At 48.1% G+C, this 19,190-nt stretch overlaps 1 protein-coding gene across 6 annotated transcripts in view; it reads left to right on the forward strand.

Moving 5' to 3' along the window:
- NAV2 (neuron navigator 2) overlaps positions 1 to 19,190 on the forward strand; it is a 397,314-nt gene that overhangs the window by 61,042 nt on the left and 317,082 nt on the right. The window contains exon 1 of one of the 6 annotated variants that reach the window (XM_030331658.1): positions 7,655 to 7,755. The exons of the other annotated variants lie outside the window; for them this stretch is intronic. Within the exon in view, the coding sequence (XP_030187518.1) occupies positions 7,705 to 7,755 (51 nt within the window). The 5' untranslated portion in view covers positions 7,655 to 7,704. Of the gene's footprint in view, positions 1 to 7,654; positions 7,756 to 19,190 lie in introns of those variants that run through there. 6 annotated transcript variants of the gene reach the window in all.

Here is a 19,190-nt window from a genome sequence, read left to right on the forward strand (position 1 = left end):
TGTGTGTGTGTGAAGCAATCTCCTGTGAAATCAGGATGCCTAACAAAAGTGGAATCAATTTACCTGCCGCTGCTTTTGTTCCAAAGGAAAAGCCTCCAGAGCCCCCATTGGGGAATAATATTTAACCCACTTCGAGGGTATCTGTGTCCCTTTCATATCTCTATCATGAAAAGCAATGGCATTTCCTACAACACAAGTATTACTGGGGAGCCACTGAGTTCCTCAACGGTGCCCAGGAAGTGTGGACCACAGCCCCTTGGGAAAGAAGACTGCCTCGTAAATTGCTGACCTTAATCCCTGGTGACCAGAACCGGCCCAGAATGAAAGGGCTGATCCCACAGGGAAAATAAAATAAACAAAACCACACCACCCTCTCCCCCACCAAACCACAACCACCGAAAACAAAACAAACCAACACAACCCAGTGAGAGTTTGAGGACAACTCCATTCCAGACCGTTCATCTGAATCACTCAGTCGCGAAACCAGAACAGAGGACAAAAATTAGAAACCATTTAACTTTCTTAAGTGCTTTGACAATAGCTATCCATATTTCTGTGGTAGGATTTTTTAAGCTTTTTTTTTTTTTTTGCTTGCTTTAAACAGTTCTATTTCACCTTACATGAACCCCTAGCTCAATGGAACAGGATGGATAAGCCTAAAATGTCTTTATGCTACCTCCAAAAATTTCTGCAGTCCCCATGCCCGGACACCTCACTGGGGTCAGAGCAGGAGATGTGGCTGCTCAGAGGGTGGGAGAGAGGGAGGAGGGAGGGCTGGCAGTGTGGAGGCCCTTCAAAGGGGGGTCAGAGGTCACCCAGAGATTGCACAATTTCCACCCTTATCTGCCTCATTGAAGGAGTGGGAGGGGAGGGGGCTGGAGGAGGAGCCCCTGGGCCTGGGATGTTGAATAGAGCAAATAAATACCAGGGGCACCTGGCAACCCTGGGATCTGAGGGAAAAGCGTGCCTGCTCTTTGGAAGTGTGCTCTAAGTTGCTTGGGACCAGTTTGGCTGCTTTGGAGAAGTCAAAAGCCTCTTACCCCAGAGCTTTAAAGTTAGTCTTTAATTATTTGTCCATTCTTCCTGAAAATTATTTTTTACCCTAAGCTCCTTCTATGTTTGGCAGTGTTTGGGAGGCCATAGAGAAAAATAAGACATAATCCTCGCTCTCCAAAAGCTCTTCTAGCAATATTTAAAAGGAAATGTCCAGTATCCAGGTTCCCAGCAAGCAAGTGAATCTTTAGTGTGGAAGGTCACCGCGGATTTCGGATTTCTTCCTGAGAGCCTTCCCGAGATGCCATCGTGTCCTGTGTCCAGCCTCCCACAATTCAGTTGGATTTCTTTTCAGTGCACTTCACACAGCACAGTGGAAGGCGTTCTATAGAGGGGACCTGGATTTTCCTGGACAATTATGGGGGAGGGGACTGGATGATCTCTAAGCCTCCTATAGTCCTGACCTTCTGAATGTATTAATTCTGTTTGTAGTGCCAGTGACAAGCCAAACCCTATTCTGAGTGTTCAAAGGTGAGTAAGTTAGAGTACCTGTTCCTAAGCAATTTGTAAGCCGATTGTGATAATACTCCCATCAGTACTAACACTTGCAACAGCTAATGAGATGTGCCCACCCCCAACTGCAGAAGGAGACAGACTGTTACAAAGGCTGTTGAGAAGATGGAAACAAAGAGCTGGGGACCACAGAAGAGAGGAGAGAGAGTTCTCCAAGGGGAGGGATCTAAGAGAAGTTCACCAACTGAGTTAACTTTGCTTTGGGTCCTCCCAGATCTACATGATATCGTTTGGCAGAGAATGGAAGGAAAAGCACTTCCGTGCAGAGGGAACAGCCCGAGCAAAGGTGTGGAGATGTGGCTGTACCTGGCCTCCTCCAGGAGAGTGAGCAGCGTGTTGGAGGGGCCATGGGAGACACTGCACCACTCAGACACTGATCCCCATCCCTGGAAGGAAGAAAGTGAATTGTGGGGGGACCCAGAAAGCCACACATTAAACACTGTTCAGGGAACAAACCGAAGGCAGTGGCATTTAGCATGTGCACTGGGAGATGCCTTTACATAATTCTTTATCTCAAGAAAAAAGTAAAGGGAGGAGGGAGGGAGGGAAATCCTTTGCTAGCCCAGCCCAGCCCTTTCGAGGAGGGCCGCATTCATTCATTTGTGGGCTTGTCAGTGTGACATTGTATCTGCCTCCTGAAAGCCATACATCTTACTTTCAAACCCTCCAATCGCTGTGGACCCCCTGCAGACCCCAGTGTTCCCAGTGACCTTTTGGCAGGGGGCTCACTCCCCTCCAAAGCTGGTGGAGGGGAGATGGCATCTTCTGTGCTCGCCCTCCTTGTCCCAGCTTTCTTCCCCGAGAAGGATTAGTGCTTTGCTTAGATTTGACTCTCAGTTTCTAAAAAGACTGCCTGCTGTGTACTTCCCCAAATCTTTTATTTTCACTTTTATACATCTTCCTCCATATCCGAGATCTCCAGGCCCTCCCAGAAAGGGAAGGGGACTCAGACTAAGCCTTAAGGCCACTTGCAGAGACGTCTGCTCACAGAGTGTCTTCATTTTCCCAGGGACGGCATTTCTGGGATTTCCTTTGTTGTACATAGTACGGCAATAGCGTGCACGCTGCAGAGATGGGGGGCAGGCAGGCCGTCTCAAGTGATGCTCCTGTTTGGCAGTGTCTGAAGTGACTGGACGGAGCCAGTCACTTACCCTCTCGGAGCCTTTATCTGCAAAATGGGGAAGATGGCTTTTCTGAGCATTGCTGTCATGAGTAAGTGGAAATTGTCCTCTGCCACACTTATGAAACACCTGCTACTATGGCTAGGATTTTCACTGGACAGATGATGCTGAACTCTTCTGTGCTAATTTACTATTCGCTCCTGGTTATTTGGGGAAAAAATAACGGACTCCCTATGTTAAGCTATTGGCTTATTCCCTACCTCAGGGGGTGGCATGCTGCTTGTGGTCTTTCCTTTGTCATCACCGTGCCACGTAAGAGCTGACATCTGTCCACAGTCAGCCTCGCGCGTGGGTGGAAAGGCATCAGCCCACATTCGGGGCAGCCTAGAGAGCTCGTTTTGTCTGATGTTCCCCGGGCTGGCCCCTGCAGTGTCTGAACGTTTCCCCGCTAGTCACTGCTTTGGCTGAAAGAGTGGAAGATCCCCTGTTAAACTGGAGTGCGTTATCTGGGAAACACATTAAGCCATTAACAGCTGGACACAAATTAGTTTATCAGACAGGGGCTGGACTTGCAGAATGTAGGAGGGAAAAGGAACTTTATAGATCATCATCTTATAGGTGAGGGAAAGGAGGACTGTGAATGAGCAGGTCTTTGGGACACCAGGCCTCAAACCGGGCTTTCTGGCCCAAATCTCTTCCCCTCTTCTTCCTGTCTTGAGGAACAAGATAGACACTCCAGCTTTTGTTCTGGAGATATTTATCATGTGCCTCCCCCAGCTGGGGAGGTGCTAAGAATTCAGAGAAGTAGAAGAGTAGGGAAGACGGACATGCAAGTAAGCAAATGCTGAGCCATATGGGGCACATCTCTTGGATGCTGAGGATGGAAAGGTCTGGAACAGGACACTGTCAGCAAAGGGCAGATCCAGCCTCTGGGGAGGGGAGGGGGTCAGTGCCACAAAGGGTTGCACAATACTAGGACCTAGGACTCTACCTTGTGGTTACCATGAGAGTACAAGAGAGGTCACGTTCAGGGACCTAGGCTAAGGTGGGGGTCACTGTCTGCAAGGGTGAGTGCTGGACTGTCAGGTTCAGGGAATGGGTCAGAAAGCCATGAGCTGAAAAATGGGGCCAACGGTTAGGAGGAACAAGGACACACTGTAGGACCGACCTTCACAAGCATTGTTCCCGTTGCTTTGTCCCATGTGGTCAACACAGGCTGATGTCTTTCCCTTAAATCACCATCAAAGGACTTGGTGGAAGATCACAGAAATAGGAGGAAGGAGAAGAAAGGTGCCAGGAAAGGCAGCTTGTTGCATGATAAATAGCTCTCCAAGATGTAGGAGGTTTTAAGGAGCTGCTTCTGTTTCTGAAATTCTGCAGGGTCCTGACATCTGCTTGGATGAACTCAAAGCCATTACCCCTGTGAATCACCCATTGCATCAGCAGATTGCTGGTGATGTCAGCGTCCTTTTCTCTACACTTTGCCTCATTCGGGTCTTCATTCTCTATCCCCTGCGTGCTTTCAGCAGCCTTCTAACTGGCCTCTCTCCCTCCAGCCTCCACCTTTTCAAACTTGCCTTCTTGCTGTTACTAGAGGGGTCCTTCTAAAATGGGAAGTCAATCAAATCATTCCCCTGGTTTATAAGGATTAGGGGTAGGATCCCCTTTACAGGGACTTGACCTGCTCCAGCCTTACAAATAGCCCCATTTCCTGCCCCTTGATCTCCACCTTTTGACCACACAGAACCTGCCATGCTTTTTCACCCCTCTATACCCTTGCACATGCTGTTCTCCCTTCCTGGGATGCTTCCCTCCTCTTATTGAATTTGCCTTGATCCTTCCAGATGTAAGTCAGTGCCACCTCTGCGAAATTATTCCATGCTTCCCAGTCTTGTGCATAGCTTTTTTCCTTTATGGCCCAGCTACACACCATACAGCCCTCCTTTGTAGTACCTGTCACATTGTATTGCAACTGTAATTGTATGTGTTCATCTTTTAATAGACTATGTGTGGGTGGTAGGGACTCCTCTCTGATTCTCAATACCCAGCACAGAGCTGGGTAAATGCATTATGGTGTATGTTCAAGGAATGTTGGCTAAATGAGTCAGCATACCTATGGTCTGAAGTGTGTGAGATCTGAAAGGCAAGGCAACAGGATTTATTCTTTTTAATTAAAGCTGGGCATCCTCTCTACTGCCACCCCCCTGATTCCTCCTTGCACCATAAGTGATATTTTCTATCTTTGACCAGCAAATATTTTTTAAATTTTTTTAATGTTTATTTATTTTTGAAGGAGAGAGAGACAGAGTGTGAATGGCGGAGGGGCAGAGAGAGAGAGACACACAGAATCTGAAGCAGGCTCCAGGCTCTGAGCTGTCAGCACAGAGCCCGATGCGGGGCTCGAACTCACAAAGCACGAGATCATGACCTGAGCTGAAGTCGGACACTTAACAGACTGAGCCACCCAGGCGCCCCTGGCAAATGTTTTGATTGGGAACTAATGCTCATTCAATGACTCTCTGGGAATGTGTAGTTTTTTAAAAATGTTTTGGGTATCCTAGAGAATGTGAGACACCTATAGATGCTTCCCCCCAAAATGCACAAATACCCAGTCTCACAGCATTTTCATACAACCAGGTTTCTGGGCTGCACATCTTCCCACCCAGCTCCAAGAACCCCTGGCTTAACACAGCTGTGATAGAGAGCTTGTGTTTTGCTCTCTTGGCCAATATGATCTTGTCCAGCTTTATTTTCAGAGGAAAAAAAATAGTTATTTTAAAATCTCATTTTCTAAGTACATAAATATACTTTAATATGGAATATGCTTTCTCAAATGACATATGCTGTTTCCCCTCCTGTGTTTCGCTAGGATGTGCCCCTTCTCTTTAAGCAGCAAATGTCACTGCCTATTTTCACTCTCCAGAAATATACGTGGTGATGGACATAACAGGGTCTTTTGCAGTCACTCAGTTCAGGTCAGGGCCCAGGCTGGATATGGGATGTGCTGCCCTGGTCTGGCTCTGTCCTTATTGCAGAGGAAGCTGCAGGAACTTAGGACATTGTCAACAGACTTTCATTTGGGAAACATCTACTGAGTTCCCACTATGTGCAACATACTGTTCCAGGCACTTGGGGATGCCATGGGGGAACAAAACTGATGAGGCCCCTGCTCTCATGCAGTTCATAGCCCAGTGGGACAGGGCAAAAAATAAACAAGAATACAAGTTAGCTAAAGTTCACACAGTGAACAGAACAAAGGGAAGACAATAGTAATAGAAGAATATGGTCACCACATTAAGTTAAAAGTCCCTTTGAGGAGGTGACATTAGAAATGAGACCATAGGCAGGTCTAGGGGGAACAGTGATCCAGGGAGAGGGACTGTCAGGTGCAAAGGTCCTGAGGTGGGACGGATTTCAACGTGTTTGAGAAAAAGAAAGACGACCACTGTGGTTGGAGCACAGTAGGTAAAAGGGAGAGGATGGGCATAAAGTTGTAGGCCATAGGAAAGAGTTGGGATTTTTCATCTGTGAAGGGAAGCCAAACCCTGAAAGCTTCGGGCATAGCAACATTTTGATCTAATTGCTATGTTTGGAAGATCACTTTTAAAAGGTTAGGACCCATTTTATCACCTCCCCCCATTTTAAACAGTTTTGCCTATTGAAATGAATGTGTAATAAAGCAATTCCATGAATTCTCATCATAGCTCTCTATCAGCAGGGGCCAGCCAGGTATTCATCCTAAAATGTCACTGCCGCCCAAATCAGAGACACGTCCTGAGATCTGGGTAGCCGGTGCCATCTTGCCTCAAGGAGCCGCAGGGTTGCTGAGCCTTTTCAGGCTACTGAAAGTTGCCAGGGATCCCAAGGAGGGCTGGACAGGAAGGTGAGGAGGTGTCCAGCGCCCCCCTCCCCCAATCTCAGAGGAAAGCACCAGGTAGAGGGTGCTTTCCTAGGCTCCCTAGAAAGAGCCTGTGGCAGGTGGGGCGAGCAGAAAAGGAAACAAAGGCCACACGGCCTTTCCCCTTGTCTGCCTCCCCTGTCATCGCCTGCCCCACCTCCTCCCCGAGGCCCACGGAAGTCCCATCTGTGGCAGCGGCCAGGTGTGTTTAAAAACACTGGAGCCCCGTCCTTCACGTAGCAGGAAACAAATGAGGCTGGGGAGCAGCGTGTGGCTGGGGCAGGGCCTGGGCGACTGCGTGTGTGCGCGCGCGGAGGGGTGGAGGTGCTCCAGCGGGTGCTGGTTCATCCATCCCACACTCATGATTCCAGCTGCTGGGGGGCAGGGGATGATCCCGGAGTGGTTACTGTCAGCCAACTTGAGTGAGTTCGGTGCCGAATGCAAACGCGCACAGAGCCGAACAGCCACGGGGAGAGGCGCTGGCCGTGTCCGGAGTGAGGACCCGACAGCCACACACCGCGCCCCCCGCAGTCCTCCCCCGCTCCCCCCTCCGTGCCCCTCCGTTTGTGCCGAAGGCCGGCCCGCCTACCCGCGCCCTTCCCGAAAGAGTTAAGTACCTCCCCCTCCTACCGTCTTGCCCCTTCCCCCGTCCCCCCCCCACTACGCACCGCGGGGGCGAACCGGCCCACCGGAGAAAGCCGGGGGCCACGCGGAGGGCCCGCGGACCGGCGAGGGGGCGGGGAGCCCGGCGGCCCCGACTCCCGCCCCCACCCCGTAGCGGCCCCAGCGGCCTCCGCGCTGCGAGGCGCGGGCGCTCGGACGCAGGGGGAGTTGTTTGATTTGGCGGAGGCGGGGAGACCGGCAGGGAGAGAGCGGGGGAGGCACGCGAGCCGGGCAGCGCGGGCGCCGGGCTCCGGGCAAGGTCCCCGCGCGCTCAGCAGCGGCCGCCGGGGTGGGGGCGAGGAGGCCGCGGGCGGCGGGGATGCCCGGAGGGGCCGGGGCGGAGACCACGACGGGCCGGGCCGGCCCGACCTGCCGGGCGCGCGGGCAGGTGCTTCGGCCCCCTCCCCCTTTTTCTCCCGCTTCCTCCCCCCACTTCCCTCTTCGCCCTGAAGTAAGATGAGCGTGATGCTGTGGCGCTGGGAACAGAATAACACCACCATGAAGCTGGTAAGGTGGACTGCAGACCTCACTCCCGGGGGCGCCGTTCCACTTTTTATCCCCCACCCCGCTTCCCATCCCCGCTGGGAATCGTCTCCCGCGACGGAAAGCCCCTGAAACGCATTTCGTACTTGGTGTTTCCCGTATTATTTTGAAGATAGATTTCAAGCTTTTTTTTTTTTTTTCTTTAAGCCAGGAAAGTCGGTGTGTGTGTGTGTGTGTGTGTGTGTGTGTGTGTGTGTGTGTGTGTGTGTATCTGTATCTGTGTGTGCGCGCGCGCGCGCGACTGAAAGGGGTGGGATGGACTGCAATTTCCCCGGTCCCTTCCACCCACAAATTCCTGGGGTTGCACACGCGCGGGATTGTGTCCTGCGAGTGGGTCTGCTTCCTCACTGCTGTCCCGGGTCGGCATGGTCTGCATCCGCCCCCGCTCCCCGCCCCCATTGTGTTATGATACTTAGAGTTGCACGCGGGTGTTGATCTGTATTGCGGTTTGGCTTGTTTTGGGCGGGGGTGGGGGGAGGGGGGGGGTGGGGAGTGAGCCCAGCTTGAATAGCATCCAGTCCTGTTCTCCCGCCTCTCACAATGGCTTAGTTTTCTTTCTAGTATGCAAGAACCATCTAGGCTGCAGGTACTTTTTCCCTCCTTTTTCAAAAATAACTGCTCATCACTCCTGGGAGGGCTGAGGAGAGCAGCCTTTTCCTCTCTGCCCTAGGGACCCTGACTCGTTTCTCCAGCCCAAGGAGAAACTGTAATCAGAAGGCTCTTCTCTGGGTTTTTGCTTTTGTGATTTATTTTTTATCAGATGGGTTTGAGGAGACCCTCATTCCCCACTGAAGTCAGCCAGTGCTGTGGCCAAGTTGGCTGCCCCTTTGGATGTCAGCTTCCTCCTGAGTAAAATGGGGCAAGTTCTCACCTTGTATTTCTGGTGTAAGGGTAAGAAACCATATTTGAAAATTTCCTGGCACATAGTAAGAACCTCTACCTAAAGAATAGGTATCATTAATAAAGTGGAATTCATGCTGATTGAGCTCTTTAAAGATGTTACCAAAAAAGTCACAGCTGCCGCATTGGATAACAAGATGCTGAAACAACCTACATTGGTTCTTCATATAATGAACTTATTTGTTGGAAAAATGGCACCTTGCTTTTCATACTTCTTGTGTTATGGTTGGCCTGTCTAACTTTAAGCTACAATTTTACAACTTCTTTTAATGTGCTGTAACATTAGCAGACGTTATGCACCTTTGCTGCACTGTGTCAGGACTCCAGTTCCCTAATCCTTTCCTGGAATCTTTCTCCAACCAGACTGTCGTGGGAGAGCCCAGAGTTTCACACATTTTCTCTCCAAGCTCCACCTGAGATGCCACTCCAGGATATAGCACGGGAAAGTTGGGTCCTGGTGTGGACTAGATAGTGTCAGGCTGCCAGACCTAGAGGCTTCCAAGGAAGAGAGAAGCAACAGAATTACTTGGCATGCAGAGAAAACGTGGAGCATCCCAGGGGACAGAGCTTGGTGGCAGGTGGCTGTGGTGAGGGCTGGGATGTCCTCACTGCTTCACCATAGCTGCCTTTTTATCCTGTGGAGGGAGCTTTCCCCAGTGTTGGTCAAAGGTCAGCCTTTATTGGGTCTGTCTGAGTCTTTAGACCTGAGTCTCACTTTTCCAATTAAGTGTGTGAGGACCACCCAACGATAGTTGTGGTCCACCATAGTACTCCCCTACGGGGTGGAGGAGGGGCTGGGGGAGCTCCAAGAAACTGGAAGCACTGGGAGGGCAGCAGCTACTGCCCTTGTGCACCCCACTGCCCCCAGACTGCATCCCCACATTCCCATAGCCTCAGCTATACTCAAGCATGGGCCTCAGCTTTTCTGCAGAATCCTGGAAACCATGGCTACGTCATTTGTTCACACATCATTAGCTTGCTTTTTGTTTTATCATTTACTGGCAGGTTGATCCACTAGTTATTTGTTATTTGTGTGCTCACTGTATGCAGAGCCCAGTGGTGGTGGAGGCTGTGTTCATTGTGAAGGGCTTTGCTCTCAGATGATTCTTGGTTTGAATTCCAGCCTGGTCACTTACTAATCTTGGAATCAGTTTTCCTCTTTATCCAGCAGAGTCTGAAACATGGGCATCTATACAGGGGAACAGCTGTTGTTGTTGTTGTTGTTGTTGTTGTTGTTGTTATTTTCTCTCCATGGTGAATGGTTTGGTCTTCTAATGAGCTTGGGGAAAATAAACCTTTCTTACCTTTGAATCATGAGTAGCCCTCAGTAGGAAGGAGCTCTCTGGGAACATCTTGGAAGTCAATTGTGTGTGAATAACCATCCCCAAATGCGCCCTGGGGCCAGAGGTGAGTGTCTGAACTTTTATCACCCATGCAGTTCAGTAAACATGAAGTCAGTTAACCTGCAGGTTGAAAATTCACTGTTCTGACTGAAAAATGGAACCAAAGGTTTTACTTTATGTTCTATTTTAAGGCTAATTGGATCAAACTAAGGCCAAGAGTAATTAGAGGCAAAACTTGAATTTTAATGTGTTATCCCTGCAGGGGAATGTCAGAAATGCACCTGCCCACCTAGGGTAGAAGCCAGGAGCCGACAAATCCTCCTTCTGTCCAAATCCTACCCGACAGGGTCACCAGGGCTTTTGGTGGAAGTGAGAGGGGCTGACTGCTCAGGCCTGAAACACCTACTGGGAAGGGTAAGCTCCGGGCACACCCCCCTGAGCATGACATGGGTGGTTCTGACTTTCGTATCACCCCTTGGTCCCTTCTTTTAGATTCTTCCACATTAGGCAGGGGAAGGAGAAGAATGAGACCCTTTCTGGAGCAGCTTAGATCTAAGAGCTAAGTGTTCCAGCCAGAGAGACTTGCAGTCACAGCTCTGTTGAGGAAGTGCTGGCTTGTGTGACCTGGGGCATCGGCACGGCCTCTTCCAGCCTTGGTGTCCTCCTCTGTAAATGGGTCCCACAGCGTCTCACAGACTTACTGTGAGAGTTAGAAGTGTGGTTGGTAGGCATTGGATGGTTGCTCTTAGGATTAGAAAATGGTCCAGTAGTGTGTGCATGTCTCCATGTGTGGAGAAAAGACACAATAGAAACGTTCCTGGTGTTAACAGTGCTGAGCTCTGGAGGGAGATTTTTTTTTTTTTTTTTTTTTTTGGTCCATGCTTTTTTTTATAGTCCAGATTTTGTCAATGACAATACATTATGCTTATCAAAAAAGACAAAAAAATGTTACTGCTAAAATATATTAATAGCTAACGTATACTGAGCCTTTAAGCTTTACTCATTTCAACCTCTCCATAAGCCTGTGAAGTGGAAACTCTTATTATCCCCATTATTCAGGTGAGGAAGTTAAGGCTCAGAGAAATAAGGGACTTCCTTAAGATTCCAGGACTGGAAACTTGTAGAACCTCTGCTTTGTCTGATGGCAAAGGCTGTGCTTGGAACCGCTCTACTGTAATAGCTTGGGCATGTTCTGGAGAGCGGCAGGGCCCTCGGCTGTGCTCAGTATAGGACATATGAGTATGCCTGTGATACACAGGGCTAGGTGCTTCTGTGAGTTGCTACCCCCTGGATACCTGCTTTGCTCAGGGAGATGCTCTGATTGAAGTGGAGAGGAAAGGGAACATAGCGAGCAGGCCTGGATTGGGTCATAGCCCTTCAGTGTCCTGGAAAACACTTAATGGGGGCCCTTCCTCAAAATGAAGGAGAAAGTGGCTCAGAATGAAGAATAATTGAGAGTAATGATGACTGGGGAATGTGCCTCTGACCTTTGACCTTTCCCCCCAGAGGTTGGTCAAAGACCCCCTGGACCCATCCGAAGCCAGGCTAACAAGCAGATTAAAAGAGGTCAGTGGGTTAAAGGGTCCCGGCTGCCTTTCTGCAGCTCTGTTGCTCCCTCCCAAAGTCAGGGATGCTGTGGCCCCTGCAGTTCCTGAGCTCCCAGGTTCCGTGTTGAAAATACTACGATCCTTCAGCTCTTCCTCCCCTTTCTGCACAAAAACTGATTGCCCTCTTAACAACTTCTAGTTTTTGTTTTTTGTTTTTTCTGAATAAAGCTCGTTTACCGCTCATCTGGAGGTACTCCCCTCTTCTGCTGGAAAATATCAGTCATTTCCACTATTGGGCACTTCTAGAACTTTCTCCTGCTTTCCACTAATTGTGACTGGCATAGATTTTACCATCTCCCAGGGTATTGAAATCATGTCCATTTTCTGTTAATTCCAAAAATCTCAAGGGAAGAAATTCCATCCTTTCCTGGAGAAACCAGGTTGAAATATACAGGAATGTTTCCATCTGCATTTCTGCTGCGGGTAATGAGCCATCATAACCTTGATACACTTTTTGGAACTGAAACCAAAGCGTGGAAGGAAGGTTTGACTCAGGTTAATTATTGGGAAAATTAAGAATAAAATATTGGGAAGAGAAGAAAGAAAAACCCTGAAAGTAGTAAGTGACTTCCTTTGGATGACATTTTGAGGTAACACATTTTCCTTCATTTTTATGTTAATAGAGACATAGAGATTTATAATCGGTCCCTTTGGTGATGCAGCATTCTTGTGTTACTTATGCAATTGTTTTTGAGTGGACTCAGCAAAAAAAAAAAGGTTTTTTTTCTTTTTTTGGTTTTGTTTCTGGCTTCCATCATACTTTGCCAACCACCCAGAAGGCGTGTGTGGCTAAGCTTTTCTTTCTGTCTCCAGGGTTGTCCAGGATGTGTGGACCAGACTGCCTAAGGCTGGTGACACGTGGGCTATTCCCAAGGATTATTCTTCTTGACTCAGATGTTGCAGACGTGATGTCATAGGAGATGCAGCCAGGGAGGCTGAGAGGCCGTGAAACAAGACGAGGGGTTAAAATGAGTTGACAGAGGTTTAAACAGAGAAACAAGAAAGTGTGATGGAGATATTTAGGAAGACTGGGAAGTAGGAGAGGACTGTCCTTGCCACCAGAGATACTAACCACATGTGGTAATGATGCTGTGGTGTGGGAGAAGAGTAAACGCCTGCATTATACGTTGTCTTTGGCATAGTGAGAGAAGGGCTGCCTGTTCACAGGGACCATGAAGGGACACTAAGCACAAACAGATCTATAGGAAAACAGGTGCTTTAAACAGAGATTTTACCAATTGCAGTATATGCCTTGGCGGCAGAGGGTCCAGAGGTGAGCCTTGGTCCTCACCTGTAGCTCCTGTCAACTTCTCTGACGTTATTATGAGGCTTCCGGAATTGAAATTGCAGACTAAGTTGTTTCTGGTCCGAAACCTTTTGTGAGGAGTCCTGCTCACTAGTGAATGAAGTCCGATTCCTCCACGGTGTGCAAGGCTCTCTGGGTGACAGTACTGTTTTAAATCTTACTCTGCGGGGCAACTTCTGCAAGAATTTGTTCAATCCAAGCAGCATGGCCAGCCCTGTGATTTTCCGCGTTCACTACTACTTCCTGGGACTAAACGCTTCTTCTGTCTCCATGTACTATCCTATCTTCCAAAGCTCAAATCAAGTCCTCTTTCTTCTGTGAAGCCCTGCCTGGCCATACCGCCTCCTGGGATCTCTGAGAGGCAGTAATGCTAGCCTGTCTTCGATCCCATACTGCCCCAAATCCTGAGCTGCTGGTGTGCATTACCAGAGTAGAGGTTAGGAGTATAAAATGCCAGCCTCAGTACCCTCCCAGCTCAACTACCAAGTGCAGCGTGCCCTGGAGCAGGTACTGCCTCATCTTTCTGAGGCTCAGTTTCTCCATGATGGTGGTAACTATTCCAAACTTGGGCTTGTTGGGGTTGTTTGATAAAATATATGTCTTTTGAGCGACACCCAATGCATAGTAAATGCTCAATAAATGTTCACTTTTGTTATGACGTCGGTACATTCATTCATTCATTCAAGAGATATTTATGTAATTATGAAACAGTTACTACATTCTGGGGGATACACTCCTAACCAAAAGGAAATTTTTGCCACGTGGAATTTATACAGGCTCCCTGCTTCCGCTGAAAGTGGAGTGTTCCTATAAAACCTTTCTTAAGATGAAATCATGTAAAGTGAAGAAGCAATTGCCATTCATTTATATGGAAATTTTTTTGAGTGTTCTCCGACCCCAAAGACATCCTCTCTTAGGTTTTTCTGATACCTTAGGACACGTCTCGCTAACGGATGCACAAAATAAGTCAAGATAAAGCACAGATGCTCGCAGACACAGCTCAAAGCCCATGGCAGCTTGAGATGCTGAGTGTAGTTCCCTGGGAAGGAGCTTGGTGGTGCCACTCACTGCTCGGCATAGGCGCTGCCTCGGTCAGGGCTCCCTGCAAAACAAATGCAGAATGCAATTTTTGCTTTTTGCTCTTTTTCGTAAAAGTGAAAATCCCCTCCGAATATTTTTTTGGTGAGCGAAAACAGGTACTAATGTAGGTGTTTCATAAAAGTACAGTGGCATAATGTGAACTTCCGAAAAGTAGGAGACATCTGTATTTTAGTGAAGGGATCAGACAATAAATAAAATGCATATTCCTTTTTCATGGTGATGGGTGGTATGGAGAAAAAATACAGCAGGATAAGAAGGATAGGGAGTCTGGGAGAGGTCACCGTTTAACATAGGGTGGTTAAGAAGGGCTTCACTGCAAATGTGACGTGACTGCATAACAATCATTATTATCGCTCCTCAGGGAGGCATCGTGACTATGGGTATAATTTATTATCCAAGCTAGAGCACGTCTGAGAGCGAAAGGGGTGCTATCAATAATTGCAGTAGGATGTGGGTATAAACCAGGCCTGTCCTGGGCAAAGTGAGATGCTTTTATACTTAAACTTGCTTAGTCTGAGTGTGGTAAAACCTTGGATTGTAACTTGTTCTGCAAGTGTTCCACAAGCTGAGCAAACATTTCTAATAAATTTTAACTTAAAAATTAACTTGTTGGGGTGCCTGGGTGCTCAGTCGGTTAAGCGGCCAGCTTCGGCTCAGGTCATGATCTTGCGGTCCGTGAGTTCGAGCCCCGCGTCGGGCTCTGTGCTGATGGCTCAGAGCCTGGAGCCTGTTTCCGATTGTGTCTCCCTCTCTCTGCCCCTCCCCTGTTCATGCTCTGTCTCTCTCTGTCTCAAAAATAAATAAATGTTAAAAAAAAAAGTTAAAAAAAATTAACTTGTTAATAAACAAGCGATGTTTTGCAATACAAGTAGCATCTGATGCCAAATGTCACATGATCACAACTGAGCCAATGGTTCTTCTCTCTGTCTCAGTCTCTCTGTCTTACTGCGGGATTATGGGTGATTGTCAATGCAATGTCACGTTTCCGTGAAATCCTCAAAAGGAGGCAAAAGCAAGTGTTATCAGATAGGTTCCTTGTTAAAGTTGCGCGAGAAGAAAACGATTCCATTGAGCCAAGAGATAGCAGCGATTCCGTTAGTGATAGCAAAAGACGTCCTACACAATAACCCTCCTCTCTCTTGTCTCCCTCACACCAGCCATGAAGGTTTTCAAAGGTAAGTGCAGGTTAATGTTTGCTTTCCTTTATGTTTTGTATTTTCTTTATTATTTTGTATTATATTACGGTATTATAATAATTTTTATGTGAATATTTTTGCGTTGTGGAACGAATCGTCTGAGTTTCCGTGATTTCTTAAGGGGAAATTCGCTTTGATATACAAGTGCTTTGGATTACAAGCATGTTTCCAGAACGAATTATGCTCGTAAACCAAGGTTTTACTGTATGGAGATTGGCTAAAAGATAAGACAGACCCAGATTCACATCTTGGATTCTGCTGCCTTCTAGCTGCGAGATCTTGGGTGAATCATTTAATCTCTTGATGTTTTAGTTCCCTCATCTATGATGTGTATGTAATAGGGATTTTGTGAGAATTAAATGGGATAATGCAAGTAAAACCTTCAGTGTAGAACCCAACACTTCATAAGCACTCAATAAAAATTCATTATCATCATCATCATCATCACCAAGGGCAAGCATTGTTCTTTTTTGTATCTCTCACTGTAGGGTAGGGGTTAGCGAGATGCAAAGTGGATTCATTAATGTTAGGGTTAGAAGTGTAGCTTAGCGGTACACTTGGGAGGTGAGCTGACTGGGTCTGCCAATAATTGCTTCCATCCATACTCATAGAAATTAAGACCCACAGTGCTTGAATGTTGGACTCAAAGCTCAGATGGGGGACTTCATGCCGGGGCAGCCAGAGGAAGAGTTAGACAGTTGAGTCCAAGACTGACAATTTTGGAAAGTGAGTTCAGGAAGGGGCCTATGACCAGTGCCCGCCAACAATCCACTTCACAATGGTGGAAGCAGGGACCCAGAGAGATGAAATGATCTGCCTAAGGTCTCCTGGCCTGTGACTGGTTTTAATGCATCTGCCATTACCCACCTTGCAAATTGGTGTAACAAAGATTATACAGAGCAAGAAGGGAGCACTTAGAATTCCACCTGGAAAAGTTATGCTGCTTTGGAAATGGGCCACAGATGATGTAAGCCTGCCATATCCCATTACCCAGTACTTGGCTAATCTTTGTATGAAACTTGTTTTGGTGAAACTTGAGCCTGGAGAAGCCAACTAAAGTACACTACTTTCTCACTATTGAATGCCTTCTAGACTTGGGCTAACATTTAATCTAAAGAGTAAGGTGATATTTCCTGAGATAGCTGTGAGTTCATGTTTTGAAATTAAATGAACTGAGTTTATTGCGTCGGTTGGCTTTTTTTTTTTTTTTTTTAAAGCACTAAGTATGGTAGTAAATGTTCTCTCTGCAGAGTAATGTCTGGCTGCTGTATGGGGAGGAGTGGGAGCTGTAGACACGGGAGTTTTCAGTCCTCAGAAGTTGTCTCTCTGCTTCTCTGGTTAGGTACTTTTGCAGACTGAGCTATATTGTGGTTTAAGGGGACCCCTATTTGAATAAATCGATTTCTGACCCTGGCCACTTTGGGGACCACGGGGTTTGTTTTCCATTATATTTCCTGAATACATGCTATATACTTTGCACTCTCCCTTTTTTCCTAGATGCTTATCACTCAGTAAAGGATGGGTACCTTCCTACCTTACACCAGGTAAGGAGGAGAAAAGTTCTATTCATGGATATTTTTGGAGAGTAAGTTGGTTAAAACGAGAAAAAGAGCATGTGTATAATCAGACAATGCTAGGAATTTGGTGCATTATCCTTTCACTTAACTCCTGGAGGTTTCCTATAGTCTAACAATATGAAGATTGACGTATGACTGAAATACACTTCTTCAAGGAGACCGTTCGCGTTTCAAGGCCATGTATGGTGTGGTTCCAAGATGTTTTGGGAGCCAAACCCTATTCATTACGTCTTCACAGTAGCTATTGTGGGTAAAGGATCCCATCCGCCATGCCACCCCTTTGCTTTCAGCTTACCTTGACTCTCTGCAGACACCTATTAAAGCATAAGCCTTGGTTGGGAGTTGGGAGAGTGGTGGGGCAGGGGTTGGGGGACAGCAGTTGAATCTCTGTCATCTTTGTATTCCCCGGACCCAACACAGCACCTGGCACACACTCTGTGTTCAGTTAATGGGGCGACTCTGACATCACCATTCTGATTTTCAACATAATGCAAAGTCGAATCACCTAAAGTGCAGGGTTGTTTATCGTAAGGTTAATGAAATAACTTGAGTGAATCCGAGCAGTGGCTAGCCAAGATTCCTGGGTCTTGGTCCAGGGTGTAGTCTGGCTCCCTTGCAGTAGAGGTCCACTCCAGAACCAATGTTGGTTGAGTGTTTCCGGGTTTGTAGCTGCTTGGGTTGTCTAAGTCATGGCACTTAGTCTAGGAGTTTCCCAGTGTGGTGGCTCCTGCGTGGCTCCCCAGGTAGACGGGGCCTGGGGAATACAAGAGATGTGGGGATCCACCTTGTACCTTCCAAGGAGGAGGGGGTGCTCATCTCCCTATCTCCCCAATCCTTCCCTCCCCTCTCCTTCACGCATGCATGCACACAGATGCTCCCACACACGGAACACAAGGGAAGATCTTTACCTACTGTCATCTGAGATTGGGGTTCTGGATGGAGTTCCGGAGCAAATAACCAGGCCCTTTATATCGGAATTCAAGCTATCGTGAGGCCCAGCTCTCTCGGGCTTTTACTGTGTGTCCCAAGCTAGTAGTTGTTGACCGAAGGTAGAGTTCACTCACCTTGTGCCCTCTGTGAGGTATGGCTGTGCTCTGGCAGCAGAGGAATGTGGGGGTCTGACCGATTCTGATCGTTGATGTCCCGTTTGGAAGAAGAAAAGCTGCAGCCCATCATGCCACCTGTCCCTCTTTGAATTTCGTGGCTTAAGACTGACGGTGGGAAAGGTGGTTTTGCAGCTGCTCCAGCTTGTGGACATTTGGTGTGTCCCAGTGCTGTGTTCATTTATGGGGAGTACAAAGGTGATGGAGAGGCCGTAGCTTTCCTCCCAGGGTTTACGCTTTGGTGGGCTTCTGTAGATAGGGCCAGCCAAGACTAAGGTGTTGGCATGGCAAAGGCATTCTTTTGGTAGGGATGCTGTTGTGGAGGCAGAATTGACAGAGCTGGCTGGCCCGATTGTTACTGGCGTGCAAACGGGAAGGAGGATTGAGAGACTCCTGAGGCTTTCAGCCTGGGAAATTTGGACTGCAGCACTGTCACTGAGAGAAGTGAGAGGGTCAGGAGGAGGAGCAGGTTGGAAAGACGGGAGAACGACACATGATGGGTTGGTTTGGCAGGACCATGCTTGAGGTTATTTATATCACTTTCCAGGTTTAAATTTTTTTTTTTTAACGTTTTATTTATTTTTGAGACAGAGAGAGACAGAGCATGAACGGGGGAGGGGCAGAGAGAGAGGGAGACACAGAATCGGAAACAGGCTCCAGGCTCTGAGCCATCAGCCCAGAGCCCGACGCGGGGCTCGAACTCACGGACCGCGAGATCGTGACCTGGCTGAAGTCGGACGCTTAACCGACTGCGCCACCCAGGCGCCCCAACACTTTCCAGGTTTTACTGAATGCTTGTCTACACTGTGGTGCAAGCTAGGTGGGGGGATGAGAATGCAACATAAATCAAGACTGTGCCCTCACCTCCTCTCCCTCCTGGGGACAAAGACAAGTGGGCTTTATTCACCTGGCAGAGCACCTTTTTGGTAATCACCTTGTAACTCCCCGACTCTGGGACTGCTGATGAATTCTAAAGAACACAACTCAGGCCTGAGTGCAAAGGAAGGCTTCCTGCCTTCGCTCCCCCGAATGGGTCACGGGGTCCAGCGAATGTAACCTGCCACCTAGACTCCCGGGTGGATACAAAACAGAGAGGAAAAGAGGGCCCAGGAGTGTCTGCATCCCAGAAGTAAAGGAAGACTGCTGGGAGCCTGATTCCTGCCTTTGAACCCCACCCCCACCCCATCCCACCTCCCCATCCCCCGCTGCCAGTAAGTCAGGGCCCTGTAAGAGTACTGATTTCTGCCAGGTCAGATTAGACACCGC

The sequence above is a fragment of the Lynx canadensis genome, chromosome D1, assembly GCF_007474595.2.
Source record: "Lynx canadensis isolate LIC74 chromosome D1, mLynCan4.pri.v2, whole genome shotgun sequence".
In the NCBI taxonomy this organism is placed as follows: domain Eukaryota; kingdom Metazoa; phylum Chordata; class Mammalia; order Carnivora; family Felidae; genus Lynx; species Lynx canadensis.